The sequence below is a fragment of the Labeo rohita genome, chromosome 20, assembly GCF_022985175.1.
Source record: "Labeo rohita strain BAU-BD-2019 chromosome 20, IGBB_LRoh.1.0, whole genome shotgun sequence".
Taxonomy (NCBI): Eukaryota; Metazoa; Chordata; class Actinopteri; order Cypriniformes; family Cyprinidae; genus Labeo; species Labeo rohita.
Window position 1 is genome coordinate 22161721 of NC_066888.1, and position 21306 is coordinate 22183026.

At 36.9% G+C, this 21306-nt stretch overlaps 1 protein-coding gene across 1 annotated transcript in view; it reads right to left on the reverse strand.

The window, feature by feature from the left end:
- The window catches only part of hmcn1 (hemicentin 1), a 93296-nt gene that overhangs the window by 48077 nt on the left and 23913 nt on the right, over nt 1-21306 (reverse strand). Inside the window, 14 exon segments of the mRNA XM_051138888.1 lie at nt 192-304; nt 1190-1334; nt 1471-1598; nt 3937-4032; nt 4291-4485; nt 6353-6511; nt 6615-6728; nt 6927-7054; nt 7147-7288; nt 13779-14048; nt 16512-16633; nt 17704-17848; nt 17964-18227; nt 20192-20312. Coding sequence (XP_050994845.1) covers nt 192-304; nt 1190-1334; nt 1471-1598; nt 3937-4032; nt 4291-4485; nt 6353-6511; nt 6615-6728; nt 6927-7054; nt 7147-7288; nt 13779-14048; nt 16512-16633; nt 17704-17848; nt 17964-18227; nt 20192-20312 — 2142 coding nt within the window.

Here is a 21306-nt window from a genome sequence, read left to right on the forward strand (position 1 = left end):
GGTGAGACTGATATAAAACACAGAAGATCTGCTATTTCAGTATTTTTATGCTCTGTGCAACAAAGTTCACGTTTTGTTTATCTAACCAGACAAGATTTTCATAATAAGTAATTATTTCTGTCTGAATCCCATTGTATGAGCATGTATGTGTGTCAAAGACAAAGAAGGAGACAGAAAGCAGACACATTCACCTTTGACCAAGTGATGTCTGGTTTGGGCACTCCATGTGCACGACATGGCAGTGAAATAGGCGTCCCCTCAATGGTACTAAATACTTGAGGGCCATGCTGAATAGTTGGCATCACTGGAAAGAAAAAATACAGTATGTTGAAACACTTGGCTGAATGTGAGGGGGGATTTAGAAATATTGCACAGAGGGTATTTAAACTTTTTATAGGATACTGCGAAGACAACATACAGCACTGGGTCCTATAATAATCTTGTCTCAGACTTTCACTTGGGCTGATTTCCATCTACTGCTTCTTTAAGACTGATCACATTTGATAAATGAGTGTTTTGTCTCTCTGTTATTTCTCTGCAGAAGTGCTTTGCTGACACTGCTGGTTCTGTTTTTAATTCTCAAATGAATACATGAATGATGAAGGCATCTGTTGTGGGGCAGAGAGAAATAAAGGCTTATTGTATAGTCATGGAAAGGAGGACGCAGAGGACTGGACTATGTCATAGTGGTCAACAAAAAATAAATCCTTTTCAACAGACCTGTTTGGGGTCAGTAAGATTTTTAATGTTTTTTAATGTCTCTTATGCTCACCAAGGCAACATTCATTTGACCAAAAATGCAGTAAAAACAGTAATACTGAGAAACATTTTTACAATTTAAATCTTAATTTCTGTTCCGAAGATGAACGAAGGTCTTACAGGTTTGAAAGGACACAAGAGTGAGTAATTAATGACAAAATGTTCATTTTTGGGTGAAATATATTTAATATAACTTTTAATATATGTTAAAATGTAATGTACTCTTGTGATGGCAAAGCTGATACATTTTTTCCAGGGTTCTTTAATAAATAGAATGTTCGAAAGAACAGCATTTCTTTGAAATAGAAAGCTTGTGTAACATTATAAATGTCTTTACTGTCACTTTTCGTCAATTTAATACGTCCTTACTGAATAAAAGTATTAATTTCTTAAAAATTTGAAAAGTTTATGTTTTAGTTTTACATCTTACCATAGACATTCAGTATGGTCGTGCGGTTACTGGATCCCACCACGTTTTCGGCCAAACAGGTGTACTGCCCCCCATCCTGCTGACTGACCCTTTCTATATGTAGACTACCATCACGCCTCACCGTCACATATGGACTTGATGTAACCTGACAAGTGGTCACACACATGCATACATTTAAATCACATTTAATCATTGTGACTGTGTAAAATACTTAAAGATGACATGAAATGCACAGGCTTCAGGGCCTGTGTGTTTGAGTGTGTGCACATGTGTTAACTCACTAAGCCATTGTCATGTAGCCAGTGTCTCTCAGGAAGGGGGTTTCCAGCTAGTAACACACAGGGGAGAGTGACCTGCTGGTCCTCTATCACACTGACCACTGTTGGACTCAGAGCTATCAAAGGAGACACTGCAGAAAAAAAATACACACATTAGGATGGTGATAGGTCAAAAGTTTACATACACCTTGCAGAATCTACAAAATGATAATTATTTTACCAAAATAAGAGGGATCATACACAATGCATGTTATTTTTGATTTAGTACTACTGACCTGAATAAGATATTTCACATAAAAGATGTTAACATATAGTCCACAAGAGAAAATAATAGCTGAATTTATTAAAAAAATACCCTGTTCAACAGTTTACATACACTTGATTATTAATACTGTGTTGTTACCTGATGATTCACAGCTGTGTTTTTTGTTTAGTGATAGTTGTTCATGAGTCACTTGTTTGTTCTGAACAGTTAAACTGCCTGCTGTTCTTTAGAAAAATCCTTCAGGTCCCAAAAATTATTTGGTTTTTCAGCATTTTTGTGTATTTGAACCCTTTCCAACAATGATTGTATGATTTTGAGATCCATCTTTTCATACTGAGGACAACTGAGGGACTCATATGCAATTATTAAAGAAGGTTCAAAAGCTCACTGATGCTTCAGAAGGAAAAACTATGCTTTAAGAGCCAGGGGTGTAAACTTTTGAACAGAATGAAGATGTGTACATTTTTCTTATTTTGCCTGAATGTCATATTTTTTTTTCATTTAGTACTACAAAAGATACTTACATGTTTCCCAAAAGACTCAATTTACAAAATGTTTTCAACTTTGATAAATATAAGAAATCAGCATCAGCATATCAGCACATTAGAAGGATTTCTGAAGGATCATGTGACATTAAAGACTTAAAATTCCAGATTTGCAGAATAAATTATATTTCATTTCAAACTCCAAAGTTTTAACAGTAGTGTTTTTGAGAATGTTACAGTTTCTTAAAGACAGTTTAAAAAAACTCCATTCATTCCATATACCACACTGACAAAAATTAGCCGGTCACACCAGTTCATGGTTGCAGCCTGTGACCTTTTATCTTCAAGATGAGAAAAGAGATTTTTAAATATAATCCTAATTATTTCAAATGTGACCCTCCTGATTCAATCAGACAGAGGATGGTTAAGTCTCCACTGGAAACACTGACACTGAAACTCTGTGGACTGGCCGCACCTCTGATGTTTTGCTTGCTAAATTTCCATGGATACCCTGGAATACACATAAAAAGTGTCACTGGGGTATTAGAGCTCAGCAGAGTAGAATTATGGGACAACTGAGACACACTGCAAGACCGGATTAGTGACCTTTAGCTTCAACTTGGTGTTATGTTGTTTTTACAGGACCACAAAAACAGTCACTCCCTCACACACAGAGATACGCTTACACTGGAGACACTTCTGATCTCTCACAGTGTGTACTTCAACATGTCAAAACCGACTGACCCTTGATGAGGATTTTAAGATTATGTTTAGACTTTAAAGATTTCAGTATTTATATGAGTCACTGTGTAAACTGCATGATCAAAAATGTTGTTCTTTTTGCCTTCTCTTTAAATATGCACATTAGGTTATTTATTTACCCAAAATGACTATATAGAGAGAAGGGGAAATTACATCATACATTTTGCTTATGTTATCTAAAATCAAGCAAAAACCTTAAAATTAGCCATTTTCTTAAACGCTTGCAAAAAGGGTCATTTTTGCCAAGCTCACATATTAAAGTTTCAGGCAGACCAGTCAGTGCGGTAAGGTCTCAACTGATTGACGTCATCCTGTGGGATCCGAACTCACAGAGCAGAACTTCACAGATGCTAGAAATGGATTTGTGAGCCACTGCTGGGTCTCCAGCGCTTTGATCAAAGTCAAAAGTATGAAAGGATGCCTGAATTCCTTTGATTCTTTAAAGGCAAAGCTGACACAAGCCCACTGTGTTCTCAAAGATGCGCATGCACGCATGAACTCCGCTGCGCACGTGCAAATGCATCTAACATCTATAATGTAATTAAACAACCTCAAATACATAAATGTAATCTAATAACTAAAGTATACACACTGCAGTGCATTATGCATGTTTTAGTACTCACATCTGGTGCAGTATATCCTCGCCACAGAAAATGAATTTCAACTTTCTCTGGTTTTGGCCTTCTATTATAGCATCCTATCTTACTTAACAAAAAACACATGTACCCCTGAGCCTAATAAATTCATATGGACTCAAACATCAAACTGAGCTTCTGAGCACCTTGCGAACTCCAGCTTATGGGCCTCAGGCCGACTATGTGACTAAGACAAAGGAAGTGCAAAACAATTAATATCCCACATTGGCTTCTTCCTTCAAGTGTCCTGCTGACAGATGGATCAGCATAAACATGAAACATATGCTGCAGTTATGACTGAACATTTTTTTACATGTCGTACCGAGTCCAGTAACAGTGACTTTGGCCTTGGCCTGGATTTTGCCAAAGTGGTTTTGAGCTTCACACACATAGGTGGCCTCATCCTCTACCCACAGGTCTAAAAGGCAAAGAACAGAAAAATCACATGAACCTTCTAAATGTAAAATACATTGAAACACTACTTGTGTTTACTTATAAATAAAACATGAATAACAGGATATGCAACTTAATGCAATAAAATAAAAATATTTAGTTTAAAATGCATGAAATGCATATACATATATTAATTGCATATACATATATTAATTAATTAAATTAAATAATTACAAAAAAAGGTTTATAGCAGTTTTTGGTGATAAAAAAGGGAGACACTGACTGGTGATTGAAAGGTCCCCATTAGTTTTTTGTGTGACAGTACTGGGGCCGCGATGCTGAGAGAAGAGTTGGACGTTGTCCTCTCTTCTCCAAGAGAACTGGGGTTTTGGGTGGCCTTGTGCATGACACGGCAAGGTGATGTTTGTGCCGATATCAGCAGACAGATCTGACGGCTTTCTTGTGAACTGAGGAGCAGCTGTAGAACACAGGATAAAGAACATAACAGTAGTTTAATTCATTTATTCATACTGTGGTGGTCTTCAACAGGTAATTAAAATAAAATGAATAGTAATATTAAACAAAAATACAATTAATTCAACCAAAGCTACAAAGAAAGTAATTTCAGCTAAATGATTCAAAGTCTCTGCTACATTGAAATGTATTAAAGGAAGAGTTCACCCAAAAATGAAAACTACCCCATGATTTACTCACCCTCAAGCCATCCTAGAGGTATATGTGACCCTGGACCACAAAACCAGTCCTAAGTAGCACGGGTATATTTGTAGCAATAGCCAAAAATACACTGTATGGGTCAAAATTATAGATTTTTCTTTTATGCCAAAAATCATTAGGATTTTAAGTAAAGATCATGATCCATGAAGATATTTTGTAAATTTTCCTACCGTAAATATATCAAAACTTAATTTTTGATCAGTAATATGCATTGCTAAGAACTTCATTTGGACAACTTTAAAGGCGATTTTCTCAATATTTTGATTTTTTTGCACCCTCAGATTCCAGATTTTCATGGCCAAATATTGTCCTATCATAACAAACCATACATCAATGGAAAGCTTCTTTATTCAGCTTTCAGATCATGTATACATCCCAATTTATAAAAACTGACCCTTATGGTTTTGGCGGTCCAGGGTCACATACGACTTTCTTCTTTCAGATGAATACAATCAGAGTTATATTAAAAGATGTCCTGGCTTATTCAAGGTTTATAATGGCAGTGAATGGGTGTTGAGATTTTGAAGTCCAATAAAGTGCATCCATCCATCATAAAAAGTACTCCACATGGCTCAGGGGGGTAAAGGAGAAGTCCACTTCCAAAACAAAGATTCACATATAATGTACTCACCCCCTTGTCATCCAAGATGTTCATGTCTTTCTTTCTTCAGTCGTAAAGAAATTATGTTTTTTGAGGAAAACATTTTGGTATGGACTGGTATGGAAAATGGACTGGTATAGTGTCCTGAGTTTGAACTTCCAAAATGCTGTTTAAATGCGGCTTCAAACAATCCCAAATGCAGTTGTAAACGATCCCACCCAAGGAAGAAGGGTCTTATCTAGCGAAACAAATGTATTTTTTTATTTTCATTAAAAAATACAATTTAAATACTTTTTAATCTCAAATGCTCGTCTTGCCTTTCTCACCCTGAACTCTGTGTATTCTGAAGTTCAAAATCGGGGCATCATATCAGTCCATTATATGGAGAAAAATGCTGAAATGTTTTCCTCAAAAAACATATTTTTTTACGACTGAAGAAAGGAAGACATGAACATCTTGGATGACAAGGGAGTGAGTAAATTATTTGCAAATTGTTGTTCTGGAAGTGGACTTCTCCTTTAATAAAGGCCTTCTGAAGCAAATCGATGCATTTGTGTAAGAGAGACATCCATATTTAAAACTTTATAAACCTAACGCTTTAGCTTCTCCTAACTGTCATTAAGCGCATTCTTACACAAATGCTTTGATTCGCTTCAGGAGGCCTTTATTAAATCCCCTGGAGCTGTGTGAAGGATGGATGGATGGATGCACTTTATTGCACTTCCATTGGACTATTGAATCTCAACAGCCATTCACTGCCATTATAAAGCTTGAAATAGCCAGGACATTATTATATATAACTCTGATTGCATTCGTCTAAAAGCCATATACACCTAGGATGACTTGAGGGTTAGTAAATCATGGGGTAATTTTCATTTTTGGGTGAACTATCCCTTAAAAGTAGATAAACAAAAAACATACAAAAAATGATTAATACAAATCACAAATCTGAGGATTTTGGAGGTAAAGGAACCCTAATTCAGATGAGGGGTATGTAATACAGCCTTACAGCCCACGTCCAGAGTGATGGACCCCTGTGCAGAGCCAGCTGAGTTTATCGCCACACATGTATACTCTCCCGCATCTATGTCCTGAGTCTGCTGAATACTCAGTGTGCCGTGCTGAGAGTCCATACTTAAAACTGCAGATGGCTTCAACTGCACGTCACCTAAAGATCAAACATACAGTACATTACAGTAAGTGGTGTCTATTAAAATGGAAACAGTGCATAAATGACAGAAAGATGTCCACAAGTAAAAGAGGACACTGACCTTTGTACCACAGGATGTCTGGATGTGGAACCCCCGTGACCCTGCACTCCAAAGTGGTCGTCTGTCCTAGACCAATCAGCAGGTCAGAGTGAGGGACTGTCACCTGTGGAGACTCTACAAAGGGGCGAAGATCACAGGAAACTTAATTAAAGACCAGCTTATAACCACAGGGTGAGACTGAATATGTCAAATGTCTCACTTATTTACAGTTGGGAGAAGTTAGAGTGCAGTTGAGTAAAAACACCATCTTAAACCTTAAGATTTGGGATTATTGCTTTCATTTAGTGGTGTTACGCAATTCTCTGTACTCACCAATATAGCTGACAATGGCAGTTTGAGTATCTGTTCCTGCCACATTACTCGCCAAGCAGCCGTATGTCCCAGCATCCTTCGGCCCTGTGTTCCTGATGACCAGTGTGCCATCAGGGGTCATTCTGTGCCTGGGTAATAAGAGTACATTGAAACAGACTACAGTGAAAGCTAACACATAGAGACCAGATTCAAAAGTAAGAATTTTGTGGGGGGATTTTACCTGCTGGAGCCCATAATGAACATATCATTGTGTGTCCACACCACCATGGGTAAGGGGTAGCCTTTGGCTGAACACCTGATCCAAACTTCCTGACCAGTGCGGAACGTCTGGTTTCGTGGGTCAACCGTTACCACAGGTGGTTCTAGCATGAAAATGAATTGATCATGATGTTTGGTAACAGAAGTAGCAGCAACTGTAGCAGCTGTTGTGCAAATGTACTGTGGCAGCAAATTTTGCGCAGGCTAAATGTACTAAAGCAGTGATTCTCAACCAGTGGACCAGGGTCAGCAAACTTTCAAGGGAGCCTCAAGATGACTTAATTTAAAAAGAACAAAACTAAGACATTACTTATTTTATTTTTTAATTATTTTTGTCTTTGAAGAACCAGGACTACCACAGTCTTGAAAAACCTCCACTTAACCATTTTTTTTAAATGTTTCTGGGTCAGAAAAAGTGATGTTAAAGGAGAAGTTCACTTCCAGAACAAAAATGTACAGATAATTTACTCATCCCCTTATCCAAGATGTTTGTGTCTTTCTTTCGTTAGCCGATAAGAAATTATGTTTCTTGAGGAATACATTTCAGGCATTTTCTCCATATAGTGGACTTCAATGGTGCCTCCAAGTTTGAACTTCCAAAATGCAGTTTAAATGCAGCTTCAAAGGGCTATAAACAATCCCAGCCAAGGAAGAAGGGTCTTATCTAGCAAAACAATCGGTCATTTTCGAAAACAAATTGACAATTTATATACTTTTTAACCTCAAACGTTCATCTTGTCTAAGTCTGCGTGAACTCTGTTTTTTTCCAGTTCAATACGTTCAAGACAGTTACGGTATGTCAGAAAACTCCCATCTCGTTTTCTTCCCCAACTTCAAAATCATCCTACATCGCTGCAAAATTACTGATCCAGTGTTTACAAAGTGAACATACAAAGAAGATCAAACGCCCTTTTCAAAAAAATGGTAAAACAGTGATTTAGGGTGATTTTGAAGTTGAAGAAGAAAACGAGACAGGAGTTTTTCAACATACCCTAACTGTATTGACCCGGATTACACAGACTACACATGCACATCGCAGAGACGAAACAAGACAAGCATTTGAAGTTAAAAAATATATAAATTGTCAGTTTGTTTTGAAAATGACCAATTCGTTTCTTCCTCGGCTGGGATTGTTCATAGCCCTTTTAAGCTGCATTTAAACTGCACTTTGGAAGTTCAAACTTGGGGGCACCATTGAAAATGCCTGAAATGTTTTCCTTAAGAAACATAATTTCTTATTGACTGAAGAAAGAAAGAAATGAACATCTTGGATGACAAGGGGGTGAGTAAATTATTTGTAAATTTCTGTTCTGGAAGTAGACTTCACCTTTAAACCCGTAAACCTGTAAGACCTTAGTTCATCTTTGGAACACAAATTAAGATATTTTAGAAGAAATCCAAGAGCTTTCAACTACCATGTTCAAGGCCCAGAAAGGTAGTAAGGACATTGTTAAAACAGCCCATGTGACATCAGTGGTCCAACCTTAATTTTATGAAGCTACGAGAATACTTTTTCTGCGCAAAGAAACGAAATAACTTAATTCAACAATTTCTTCTCTTTCATGTCAGTCTCTGTTGCCATTCATGAGAGCAGCATGACATTCATCAAGAAATATTTAATCATTAGTCCAATATTAACTATACAGATGTGTTTGTAAAGAACATAACTATGTCTGAAGTTCACATGTGGTCTCCACAATACCTCTTCAAAACTGTTCTGCTTTATACCCATGATATGATTCTGGAGCCAGCCAAACACATTTCACAGCAATTCTCCTATCATTCCTTCTTTTTTACAGAAACACTAAAGTGGGATTATTGGTTCCAGATTCTCTGAGCTGCTGAAACTGAGGCATGCTCTTGATCAATTCATGATGTGCAGCCCCTGCTGAATGAGAGCATTTTCTCACTGCTGAAGCCAATCCGATGTGTGTCTTCACTGTTCTCTGACCTCCAGTCTCAGCCTGTACCATATTCCAGCAGAGCAGGATGTGTGACATCATGACTAAAGACAGGAAATGCACATGATGGCTCTGTTCTAAAACCTAGTAAGTTGTCTGCATAGGCAGCTGCTTTCTACGACAGCACCCTAACTTAAATGGAAACAAGACTAGATGAATCACTGCTGGTGAATCCAGCTTTGACATCACAGAAATAAATGACATTTTAAACTTTAAAATAGAAAACCTCTTTTAAATTGTAATAATATTTCACTATATTATTATATTTACCTTACTTTGATAAAAATAAATGCATGCTTTAATGCTTTTGAATGGTAGTTTACATTTCATTCCATACTGAAAAGTATTGATAAAAAACAGTTATGTTTGTTTATAATTAACATTTCTCTCACCTTGTCCACAACCTAGAATATATTTTTCAGCTGACCTTGACATTATGCTTTCTGGAATTGCCTTCTCAATTAAAAATACATGCAATGCTGCCTTAGAATAAAAGGTATTTTGGCTAGAATAAGATATCTTAGTAGGCAGAATAACGGAGTTGCGTATCTTTTATAACAAGATAAAATGCTGTGTCTGTATGCAGCTTACTTAAGCAAGTCACTGCTTAAGTGCTTGAGTATCAGTAACATGACTAACATACTAAATGGTAACAGAGCCTTCCAGGTTGTCCACTGTATTTCAAATGGAAAGCTTGACTGGAATGAGTGATGTAATTTCCAGAACCCTACTTTGTCATAATTAAAATGGACCCAAAATGAGACCTGGCTGACAAAAAGAGTCTGTTGTACACGGGAGAGCCCCTGTGTGTTGCATGCTTGGGCGGTTAAAGCATTGCCGTAGAGAGGTCACTTTGTGTCTAGTAGTAAAGCTGTAATTATCCCAGGTCTTACTCACTAAATTGTACTCTAATAGACCTGGTCTGCCTAAAGGCTTGGTTTTAACAACGCACTGACGCTAAACCTCACTAACACCTCTTCATCTATGCTTCTTTGCCCGAGGCTACTGTAATTCAAATCATTACACATAGTTAAATATGTTTCTCAATAGTTTGAGCAAACCAAATGGCTACAGGTCTGGTATAAAGATTAAGACATACTTTTAGTATGCAGATTCTGAGGCAGCACAGTCAATCTGGACACTAAAAACATTTTAATATGTACAGTGCAACGGCAGAAGATTGCAACAGTTGTTGCTATTTTTACAGTTACATTTTTTATAGTAACATTAACTGGTTTTCTAGTGTAAACAAACAAATAAATAAACACTTGTAAAAATATTGAATGAATCTATTTATTTAGCTGCATATGGAAGCCCGTTTCCACCACTGAATAAAAAATTTAAAGAAAGGTCATTGCGACTTCTCACAATTCTGACTCCTTTTTTTCAGAATTGCAAGATATAAACTCACAGTTCCAAGTTATAAAGTCATAATTGCCAGATATACACTACCAGTCAAAAGTTTTTGAACAGTAAGATTTTTTTTAAGTTTTTTTTTTTTAAATAATTCTCTTCTGCTCACCAAGTATCCATTTATTTGATCCAAAGTACAGTAAAAACAGTAACATTTCAAATATTTTTACTATTTAAAATAACGGTTTTTAAAATGTAATTTATTCCTGTGATCAAAGCTATATTTTCAGCATCATTATTTCAGTTTTCAGTATCACATGATCCTTCAGAAATCATTCTAACACACTGATTTATTTTTTTCAGGATTCTTTGATGATTTTTTTTTTTTTTGGGGGGGGGGCAAATTACAGAAATTAATACTTTTATTTAGCAAGGATGCTTTAAATTGATCAAAGTGATGATAAAGATGCTAATGTTACAAAAGATTTCTATTTCAGATAAATGCTATTCTTCTGAACTTGCTAATCATCAAAGAAACCTGAACAAAATCTGCTCAGTGGTTTTCAACATAATAATAATACATTTTCTTTAAGCAGCAAATCAGAATAGTAAAGTGATTTTTGAAGGATCATGTGACTGGAGTAATGATAAAATTCAGCTTTGAAATCACAGTAATAAATTACATTTTAAAATATATTCAAATAGAAAGCAGTTATTTTAAATAGCAAAAATATTTAAAAATTGTACCGTTTTTGCTGTACTTTGGATCAAATAAATGCAGGCTTGGTGAGCAGAAGAGACTTCTTTAAAAACATTAAAAATCTTACTGTTCAAAAACTTTTGACTGGTACTGTAAACTCGCAATTCTGACTTTTTTCTCAGAATTGCAAGATTTAAACTCGCAATTCTGAGAAATAAAAATCGCAATTTTGACTATTTCTCAGAATTGCGACTTTATATCTAGCAATTCTTATTAAGCAAGAATTGTGAGATATAAACTCACAATTTTGAGAAAATATCAGTCCTTTTTGGACTTTATAACTCACAATTGCGAGTTTATATCTCATAATTCTGAGGAAAAAGTCAGAATTGCGAGTTTATATCATGAAATTCTGAGAAAAGTCATAAGTGTGAGTTTATATTTCACAATTCTGACTTCACAACTCACAATTGCAGGTTTTTATCTCACCATTTTGAGAAAAAAGTCAGAACTGTGAATTTATATAAATCACAATTCTGACTTCACAACTCACAGTTGCAGGTTTATATCTCATAATTCTGAGAAAAAAGTCAGAATTGTGAGTCTGTATAATGCAATTCTGAGAAATAGAGTCAGAACTGCTAGATGTAAACTCGCAATTGCAAGAAAAAAAGATAAAAACTGTGATTGTGAGATAAAAACTTGCAATACCTCTTTTTTGTTATTTATTCAGTGGAGGAAATGGACTTCCATAGCTGCAGGAAAAGTTTCACACTAAAATTTCACTAAATGTCTGTAAAGTACTACATATTCTTTGGCTCTCTCGACCTTCTGAACACTGAGATGTACATCTGACAGGGACTGAGGCCGTAAACAGTGTGTGCGGACAGTACAGGTCAAAGTAATGTTGTGTAAAGGATTAGGGCAGATGATTTTGTGGACTAGCCTGACATCACTGTGTCAGCAGTCCCACTTCAAAGCGCCCATAATGACTAGGACAGCACAGGATTCCCAGCAGGTGGTGATTACACACACACACACACAACACACACACATATACATGCACTTTGTCAGTACAACAGTGACAGCTGTTTAAAAAGCCAAAGACTGACACCAAAAAAAATTGAAGTGGCTTAAAGTGTAGCAGCAGGACAAAAAATAGAGGGTAGGGGAAAAGGAAACACAGATTGATAGAGAAGAAATGAGAAAGAGAAAAACAGACAGAGAGAGACTGTCTATATATTTTCTATATTTATTATAACATGCACAACATTCAAATTTCTACTTCATTTAAATATTGATTCTTAGTCTAGTAATTTTAGTAATTTTTATTTTATTTTATTTTTTATTATTTTAAAATGGTGTGTGTATATGCACTGTAATAAATGCATATTTTTTTAAATACATAATCTCTCTCTCGAAAAACAAATGACAAATGACACAGACGCAGGAAAATAAACCTACAGAGACAGACACAGAAATGAGACAGTGCAGAAACACAGACAGAGAGAATTAAAGAGGGATACAGGGAAAACCCGTTCTTCAGGTCTTGGGAAAGAATGTTGTGGAAAACTAAGAGACTCATCACTCAACAATGAGGTAAAATTATACAGTTAATGTCACTCCCGCTCTCCTGTTAATAAAACGCAAGCCCGGCCCTGCTGGGGCCCTCAGGGGCTCGACACATTTCATCATCATAAAGGACAATCTCAAGTCACATCTATCCATCAATATTACCTCCAAACTCCACTTTTTCAAATCAAAACAGCTTTTTCTAATTCATTACAACAGAGCATGACTAATGACAGAATGACAAATACCAGACGAGTCTTGATTCCATAAGCGATATGCAACACAAAAGTCAGTAAGGACAAATACCTCATGACCTCTTAGAAGCTCAACTGAACTAAAAGTCTTTTTTCACACATATGTTTGGTGATGTGATGCTTCCTTAGAAAAATGCAAGACACAGGACGGTGGAATAAAAAATAATTCTGTTCCGTTCTATTACAAAAGCCATTTCTCTTTTCATTTGTGATCTCATTTGTAATTTCTCTTTCGCACGAGATGGCTATTTTCCCCAATGAGAGAAAGCAAAGTGATTTGCCAGGGTTGTGTACTGTCAGAGGAAGTCTTTTTAATTCAATATAAGAGAGGGGTTTAGAGCCTGTTTCAATGGAAACTGCAGGATCGCAAACAGTGAGCAAGCCCGGCATAAATCACTTTCACAAGTGCTATAAAATATTACAGTGAAATATTACAGCAAGGCTGCAGTGAAAACAGATCCTGTGCTAGAGAGAAGCAGGAGAGCGAGCTGCCAAGAGCCGTGTGGCATGACTTTTTCTATGCAAGTATTAAAAGTCCAAAGATCTTTTAGCAGTTTAAAAACACCTAGAAGACAAGGAAAGTGACTGTTTATTAACTGACCTATCACCTAATTAATATTCATGAGTCAAACTGGTATATGCCCCTCCCATTTTCATTCGTCCTATACACTTAGGCCCTCAAATGTGGTCAAAGCATTGCAATCAGTCTTTTGTGGCTTATTGCTTTATCAACAACACTAAAAATCACTCTTACCTTGCACATTGAGGTACACACGAGAAGAAGTGACTCCACCCTCATTGGCTGCGATGCAGGTGTACCAGCCGACATCATCAGGAGTGACTCGCTGGATTTCCAAGGATAGGTTGGCGGTGACACGCATCCGATGGTCCAATCTGGCATCCACGTCCCCTCGCTGCCAAGTCAGGTTAAAGTGCACCGTGCTGGCAACTATACATGTCAGAACGACATTTGCACCGGGAGACGCTGTCGCATTGGAGGGCACCGTAATAGCTGGAGGAGGCTCTGCACAAACACAAAGACACAAATAAACCTGCTTATTCCAGAGCAAATTAATTCAACAGTCTATTTTGAAACTGTTCACCTTCACTAATTGTCTATAAGTTCTCTTAAGGTCATTGGATGTCTGTGAACTCTACAGATCTGACAGTCTGTGCAATGAGTCTGAAATGCGAAGGGAAATGGGGAGGGTGTTGACAGATGTGTGGATTAGGGCATAAGTGGGGAATTTATACAGGAAGACACATAAATTTAATAAGGGAGGTTTTTCCTGTCACTCCTGCTAATCATGTCACTGGCCCGGCGACAGAACAGTCAAGGGAAACGGCTCAAAAAAATGGGACAGGGATAAACCTGAAATTAGCCTATAAGTAAAACGTGACTTCTAGGCGACCATTCCAGCTGAATGGGATCTTAATCCCAGACTCTTAAGTAACCCTGGGTGTTTTTAAGGCTGTATCTCAGCTTAAAGCCAAGCCAGCAGAGAGGAGCCGGAAGACAGGAAGTAAGGCTATTTGTCCAAGAAGTTTGTGTAAGCACGGTCTGGGACAGTGTGGTGTTTGGTTTCCAAAACCTCAATGCCATGAGGATACAGTCCTGTTTACTTTTGCAGTCCTTGTGCAACGCAAAACCAAACAATGAAATATTTCTCTCTTATTGAAAATTCTGATCTGTCTTTCAAGTACCAAAACTAATTGCAGTGACATGAAGATATTAACCGCGCCTCAAAACCGCTGCTTACCTAAACAGCATATTGTGCTTGAATGTTAGGCACAAAAATTCAGTCAAATTTTGCAGTGCAATTTGTCTGTTTAGATCAATGCATAAAAAACAGCAGACAGACTGAATGAAAATGCAAATTCACTTTGAAACAGTAGGTGGCATTTATGGTACAGCAGAAATACACAATTTACCCTGGTACACAAGCACTGTACAACCTCCCGTTTCTGATGCCAATATTTACATGCTTTCAAACAGCCATTTAGATTTCAGTATTTGCTATGGTGTTTATCAAACAACACCAAATACAAGACTAGCTTCACTAGACTTCACTAGCAAAACAAACTGTTTGTGGTAGTTATACAAGAGCAGCAGCTCTGGGCATATGACCAAAAGCGGTGTTATTGGTTGTCTACTTTTCTTTGCAGTGTGATGGAAAAGAGATTAGAACTCTTCTACATAAAAAAAAACTGCATTAACAGTGTGCAAATGTTTGTCTGAGCAGCCTTTTAAGTTAAATTAAAATATGTAATGTGCCAATTTTTTGCACTGAATAATCACCCTGGTGTGAACAGGCCTTAACAGCTGCATTTGCTTGCATCTATGATGCCAAAAAATGCTATGTACAGTGGACACTGGATCAACTTAAACTTATACAAATTTACTTATTTGTTTATATAAAATGAATATTAAGTTGAAATGACATACATCTAATTTGATTACTTAATTTACTTAACAACCACTTCTAGCGCAAACATTTACAGATGATTTACTCACCCCCTTGTCATCCAAGATTTTCATGTCTTTCTTTCTGACAAAAACTGTCATCCTGTCAAAAACTTGTCATCCAAGATTTTCATGTCTTTCTTTCTGACAAAAACTGCATTTTGGAAGTTCAAACTCGCAGGCACCATAGACGTCCACTATATGGGGAGAAATCCTAAAATGTTTTCCTCAAAACACATAATTTCTTTACGACTGAAGAAAGAACGACATGAACATCTTGGATGAAGTGACCTGCTCCTTTAAGGCAGCAACTGAACTTCAGTTTTTAAGTTAAAAGAGGTGGACATTTTCTACCAAGTATTAATCTTCTACCGCTGTAGGTCAAATAACTTATGTTTAAGCTGAACTGTGACATTTTTGTGCCCCTAGCATCACCAAACCGAATTACAGAAATAACAATCATTTCCTGAACTCAAAACCACACTCACTCACACGCATGGGATTGTTCATGGGCAACACATGTCTGTTACATAGAGCATGAAATAAAACCGAAGACTATAATGGGCCATTTCATCTGAGGAATTCGGTGCTTTCTCCACTTTGGGTGAAATGGGGGCAGATTTTTGGACCAATGCTTATATCAGAGGAGATCACACTGGGATTCCAGCTGGGCAGACTGAATTCAAACACATGTAAGTGAACTCAAGAGAAAATATGAGAAAGCCATTCTAGGCATGTCATATATGGGACATCTCAATAATTTGCCTTATATGTATTCCTCATATGTTTTCTATTATGCACCAGTGTATGAGTTTGAAATGCCTGACCGTTCAGTCATGCACAGGCAGCAAGCTTCAGTGCTCTTCTAATGGTGGGCATCTTTCTAAGTCTTTGCAAACTTTGAATGATAGAACTCATTCATGTCAACTTCATTATACTGTACAGTATATCTCATCATGTCTGCTAATGTTACTCACAATAACAGATTATAATGTAGTAGAAAGTGAAAGGTGACATTCTAACCAGAAACATCAAGGAAGGTTTGAGCCCGTCCCGTTCCAGCAGTGCTGATGGCGATGCACTCATAAAAACCCTCGTCCTTCAGGGACACCTGAGGGATTCCCCATGATGCATTAGCAGACTCCCTAAAAAGATGATAAAACATAGATAGATAAGCCATATAAGATAAATCTCTTCCTGAATAAACACAAAAACACAAATGATTAGGCTGTTAGCATTTGGCCCTTGAGCACAGGATTAAAAGAGCCTGCAACTAAGTAACTATAAAGTTCACTAGGACTTCAACACTATAATTTTAAAGCCATTTTCTACACTTACGTAACATTTTTCTGCTTTTACTGTTAGTCAAGGTTTCTTCCTATTTAAAAAACAGTAGTAATTTAGTTTTATTGGAAAATGAAGTTTAAAAATGTTTTGGACAGAATTTAGTAAACTAATGTTTAAAAGTTTGACTTGTTCAGTATGATTTTGTTCAGAAGAGATGCACTAAACTGATCAAAAAAGACAGCAAAAACATTTATAATATTATAATAAAAAGATCTCCATTTCAAATAAAGTATGTTCTTTTGAATTTTCTGTTCATCAAAGAATGGATCTGAAGGATCATGTGACTCTGAAGAATGGAGAAATGGCTGCTGAAAATTCAGCTTTGGCATTACAAGGATACATTACATCTTAAAATAGAAATTTGTTATTTTAAACAGTAATAATATTTTACAATTTTACAGTTTTTACTGTGTTTTTTCCCCCCAAATTCTTACATTTTTCCCCAAAAAATGAAATGCAGTCTTGGTTAACATAAGAGACTTCTTTCAAAAACAAAAAAGAAAAAAAACTGAACTTATTGTGTTCATATTATATTGCAAAACATTTTTGCTGCTTTTGAGGTGGGATACGGATAAGGTTATGGACAGGTTTGGTGGTATGGGTAGGTTAAAGAGTAAGGGATGGGTCAACACTGTAATTATAAATGAAATGACAGAAATTACAGATGTAATTACATACAGGTATTTTTTTAATAGAAGTACATTGTAAAAATGTGTGTACACAATAAGTGCACTGTATGATTAATGTAATGAAAATGATTAATTTAAATGTAAGTACATAGTAGTTAAGGCCACCCAATATAAAGTGGTAGTGTACGTCATACTGCACAACATGTCAACTACCCATCAGCACCATTAATTAGCACTACCTGAAGAGTTGGTCCACACCCAAGCGTAGTCCCTCCCTGGTGAAACGCAAGGTAAAGGGGATCAGGCTATCCACAAAGCACATAATACTCCCCTTCTGCAGGTAGTAACCAGGTGTACGAGTGGGCATGCTTACTTTAGGTGCTTCTAAAGAAATAAGAACAAAACACACTAGTAACACATACAGTCAAATACAAAGAAAAAAACACCCATGGTACTTAGACTGACTATTCTGTGGTTTTTCCATGTGCACTAATCTGACCTGGCACAATGCTGGAGTAGGAGACACTGGATACTCTTTGGAAGACAAAGCCGTCACGGTCATAGCCAGTGACTCGCAGAAAGAAGGCCTCTTTGGGTGGAACGAACTCAGTGATGTTCCAAATGCCATAAGGGCGTCGGTCAGGGAAGTAGCGGATGGGCAGCGTCTTCATTACATCACCAGTGATGCTCAAGAGTTCCAGGCGATCAGCACGAGCAGGAGGGGAGAGTCCAGTGGTGTTTAGCAGGATGAAGGTGGGGATTCCTGTGTGTGTGTGTTTGTCGGAAAGAGCATAGAGGTTAGAAAGGTTAACCAAAACATGTTTAAAATGCTCAAGTTCACAGCCACAATGTTGACCTCATAAATTTGACCGTGTGTGGTCCAGACAGAAACACAAGTTTGGGGTCAATAAGATTTTTTTTATTTCAGCAAGGACACATTAGGATTTTAAGAAGGACACAGTAGATTTTTATTTCAAAATATAACTGCAAGCAGTGATTACTGGGGTTTAAGTGCTTTAAGGCATTTAAACACACATAAAAAAGACATTACACATTATTTAGTAAGCCTCTAACCACCTAAATCAATGATTTAAAAAAACGTTTTCGGTAAAAACAGCTCATTTACCACAGAAATATGATGATTTTTAACATTTCTGATTGTTATAGTGCCACCTATAGTCAAACTGTAGAAGTTGGCAAAAGTAGGCTTTTTAAATAATGTCAAATATTTAAAGAACAATTTGATTGACAGCAGTGGACCTAGAGGCTAAGTTGTTTTGAATGAAGAGATGGATCGTACGATAGGAAGATCTGGTGTATGCGTAAATATATAAACATTTGCAATTTGCTGTCATTAACCATAGAAATACAGTGTTTTTTAAGCCTTTTTAACTTTTTAACTAAGCCTTTAGCACCACCTGTGGTCATCTTCATAAAACTTTGCATGCTTGTTACGAATCACCTGCCAGATTTTAAGTTTTGAGTTTTCTTTTAGGCTTTATAGGCTTTTGGGTATATTTGGACAGGCCCCTTTTCTAAACAACCCCGTTATAGCTACCTAAAGGGTACATTTTTAATTTTTTTTTGATAATTATTGACAGAGAGAGTCCAGAGACTAGTTCTTCTCAATCTTTTAAGAAACAATTTCATTGACAGCAGTGGTTCTAGTGGCAGAGCTGTTCGGAACGAGAAGGTCTTTCATATTTTGCACATTTTGTGTTTGTGTGTGGAAAAACAGCATGTGACCTCAGATTGAGTTCTTACTTAAGCGTTCTGAGTTTGGGATTGCGTTCAAAAGTTATAGCCATTTTAGTAAAAGCGGTCCTGCCCCTTTTGAACACTTTGGCACCCCTCTTGACCACGGTCAACAGTTCATTCTTATTATTATTATTTTTTTTTGATAAATATTGATATTCACTCTCCAGAGAATCTTTTTGCACTGTTTTTTTTTCAGGTGAAAAATCTAGGACTAGTTTACAAAAGTAGATTTTTTTAAAAATTAAAAATGCCCAAACATTTCGCCCATGGTGACGATCAAATCCGAGGCATGCATTTTGTCCGGCATGAGCCAAGGACTTCAATAACCTAAGACACTTGAGCCTGCAACCACTGTTTTAGGAGGTATGAGCAATTCGTTCACAAAAGTAGTTTTTCAAAAAAATCCAAAATACCCGAAAATTTTCTACGACTGATGGTTTAGGAGCTATGAGTGATTTCATATTTTTGATGGCTATAGCGCCCCCCGTCAGGCCGACTGGGGTGAGCCTTGGTGACATTATAGGCGGTGTAAGTACTACTATCCCTCCAAGTTTCAAGTCTCTATGACTTACGGTTTGGTCTGCCCAATCAGTTTTACGTGGAGATTGCTGATCTTTGGCCATTCTAACAATGAAAATAGGGTTTCACCACTATGCCCCTAATAAATGCTGTTCTTTAAACTTTATATTAATCAAAGAATTCTGACAAAATGTATCACTTTTCACAAAAATACTGCAGCACAACTGGTTTCATTATTGACAATAACAAGAAATGTTTCTAGAACACTAAATCAGCACATTAGAATGATTTCTGAAGGATCATGTGACACTAAAGACTGGAGTAATGATGCTGAATATTCACTTTTGCAAATTATTTAATTTAAAAATTTTCAAATATTTAAATTATTTTAAATTGTAATATTATTTTTAACTGCATTTTATACTTTGAACTGCTTGCACACTAACTTACCTTGGACTGGCCTGCTGGATGTCATTTTAAAGTCCAGCGTTGGCCTTCTGGAAAAGCCTGCTCGGAAATCGATGGTGCTGAGGCCTGATATACGGACTGAATGTCTGCCCTCACTGGATGTCTGAGGTTAAATTGGCACCAAGACAAAGATATAAACAAATAGAAATGTATGTGTATTTGTTAAGATAACAGCATTCAATTGTAATGACACGACTTGTTTTTCATAGCATGACGCACAGAAGAAGCACAACAAAACTAATTTATGAAGACAGCTGGCTCAAGACCCACAGATACAGCACATTTGAAATTCTCGAACGTTAAGAATGACTCGCTTTCTTTCTTCGCTTTTGGCAGATGGAACAGTCCGAGTCATTTAAACATGACCCCTGCTGTTCTGCGCTGCCCTTTATGACTGTTTTGGTGCTGAGGGTCTGGCGTATGCTTGATGTCGTCTGCAGCTCACTGCTCCAGGGCAAGCCATGGCAACCCATCCTCTGCTTGCATTCTTTCGAAATTACAACCATCCTAAAGAATTACCATGGGCCATGAAGCACTGCATGATATGACGCCAAGAATGATGAGGAGAAGATCCTAAAGGATTCCACTGAGCGATGTGGAGGAGAGAGAAGGGATATTGGGGTAAAAGGGGCATTTAAGTGAAGGGAAAGGCCTTCGCAGAGCAATTTACAGAAGATTAAGATTAGATTATATCCATTCAGCCCATCTTGAATTAGCCCTGCCAAGCAAAATTGAGGCCAAACATTCACTAATCCAACCTAAAACAACCCAGAGGCAAAAAACCCAGTCAGACGCCACTATAACATGGGAACACTCAGAGATAGTGGTCCCAATCTGCATGCTTTCTGACAAACACTGACATTATTTAAACACATTAATTAAAGCTGTACTGGGGAAAATAAATACAATGAGCGTTTTTCTATCTCATCTTATGTTTTTGGGCCGTATGAGCATTTATGTTTATAAATGCATTGAGGAGAGAATTATAAGTGATTCTGTTAATGATACAAAAGATTTAATAAAGACAGAAAGATATGAAAACAGAGCATTAGGGGATTAAAAAAACATTGACCATTGCTTTCAGTGCTAATTAGATG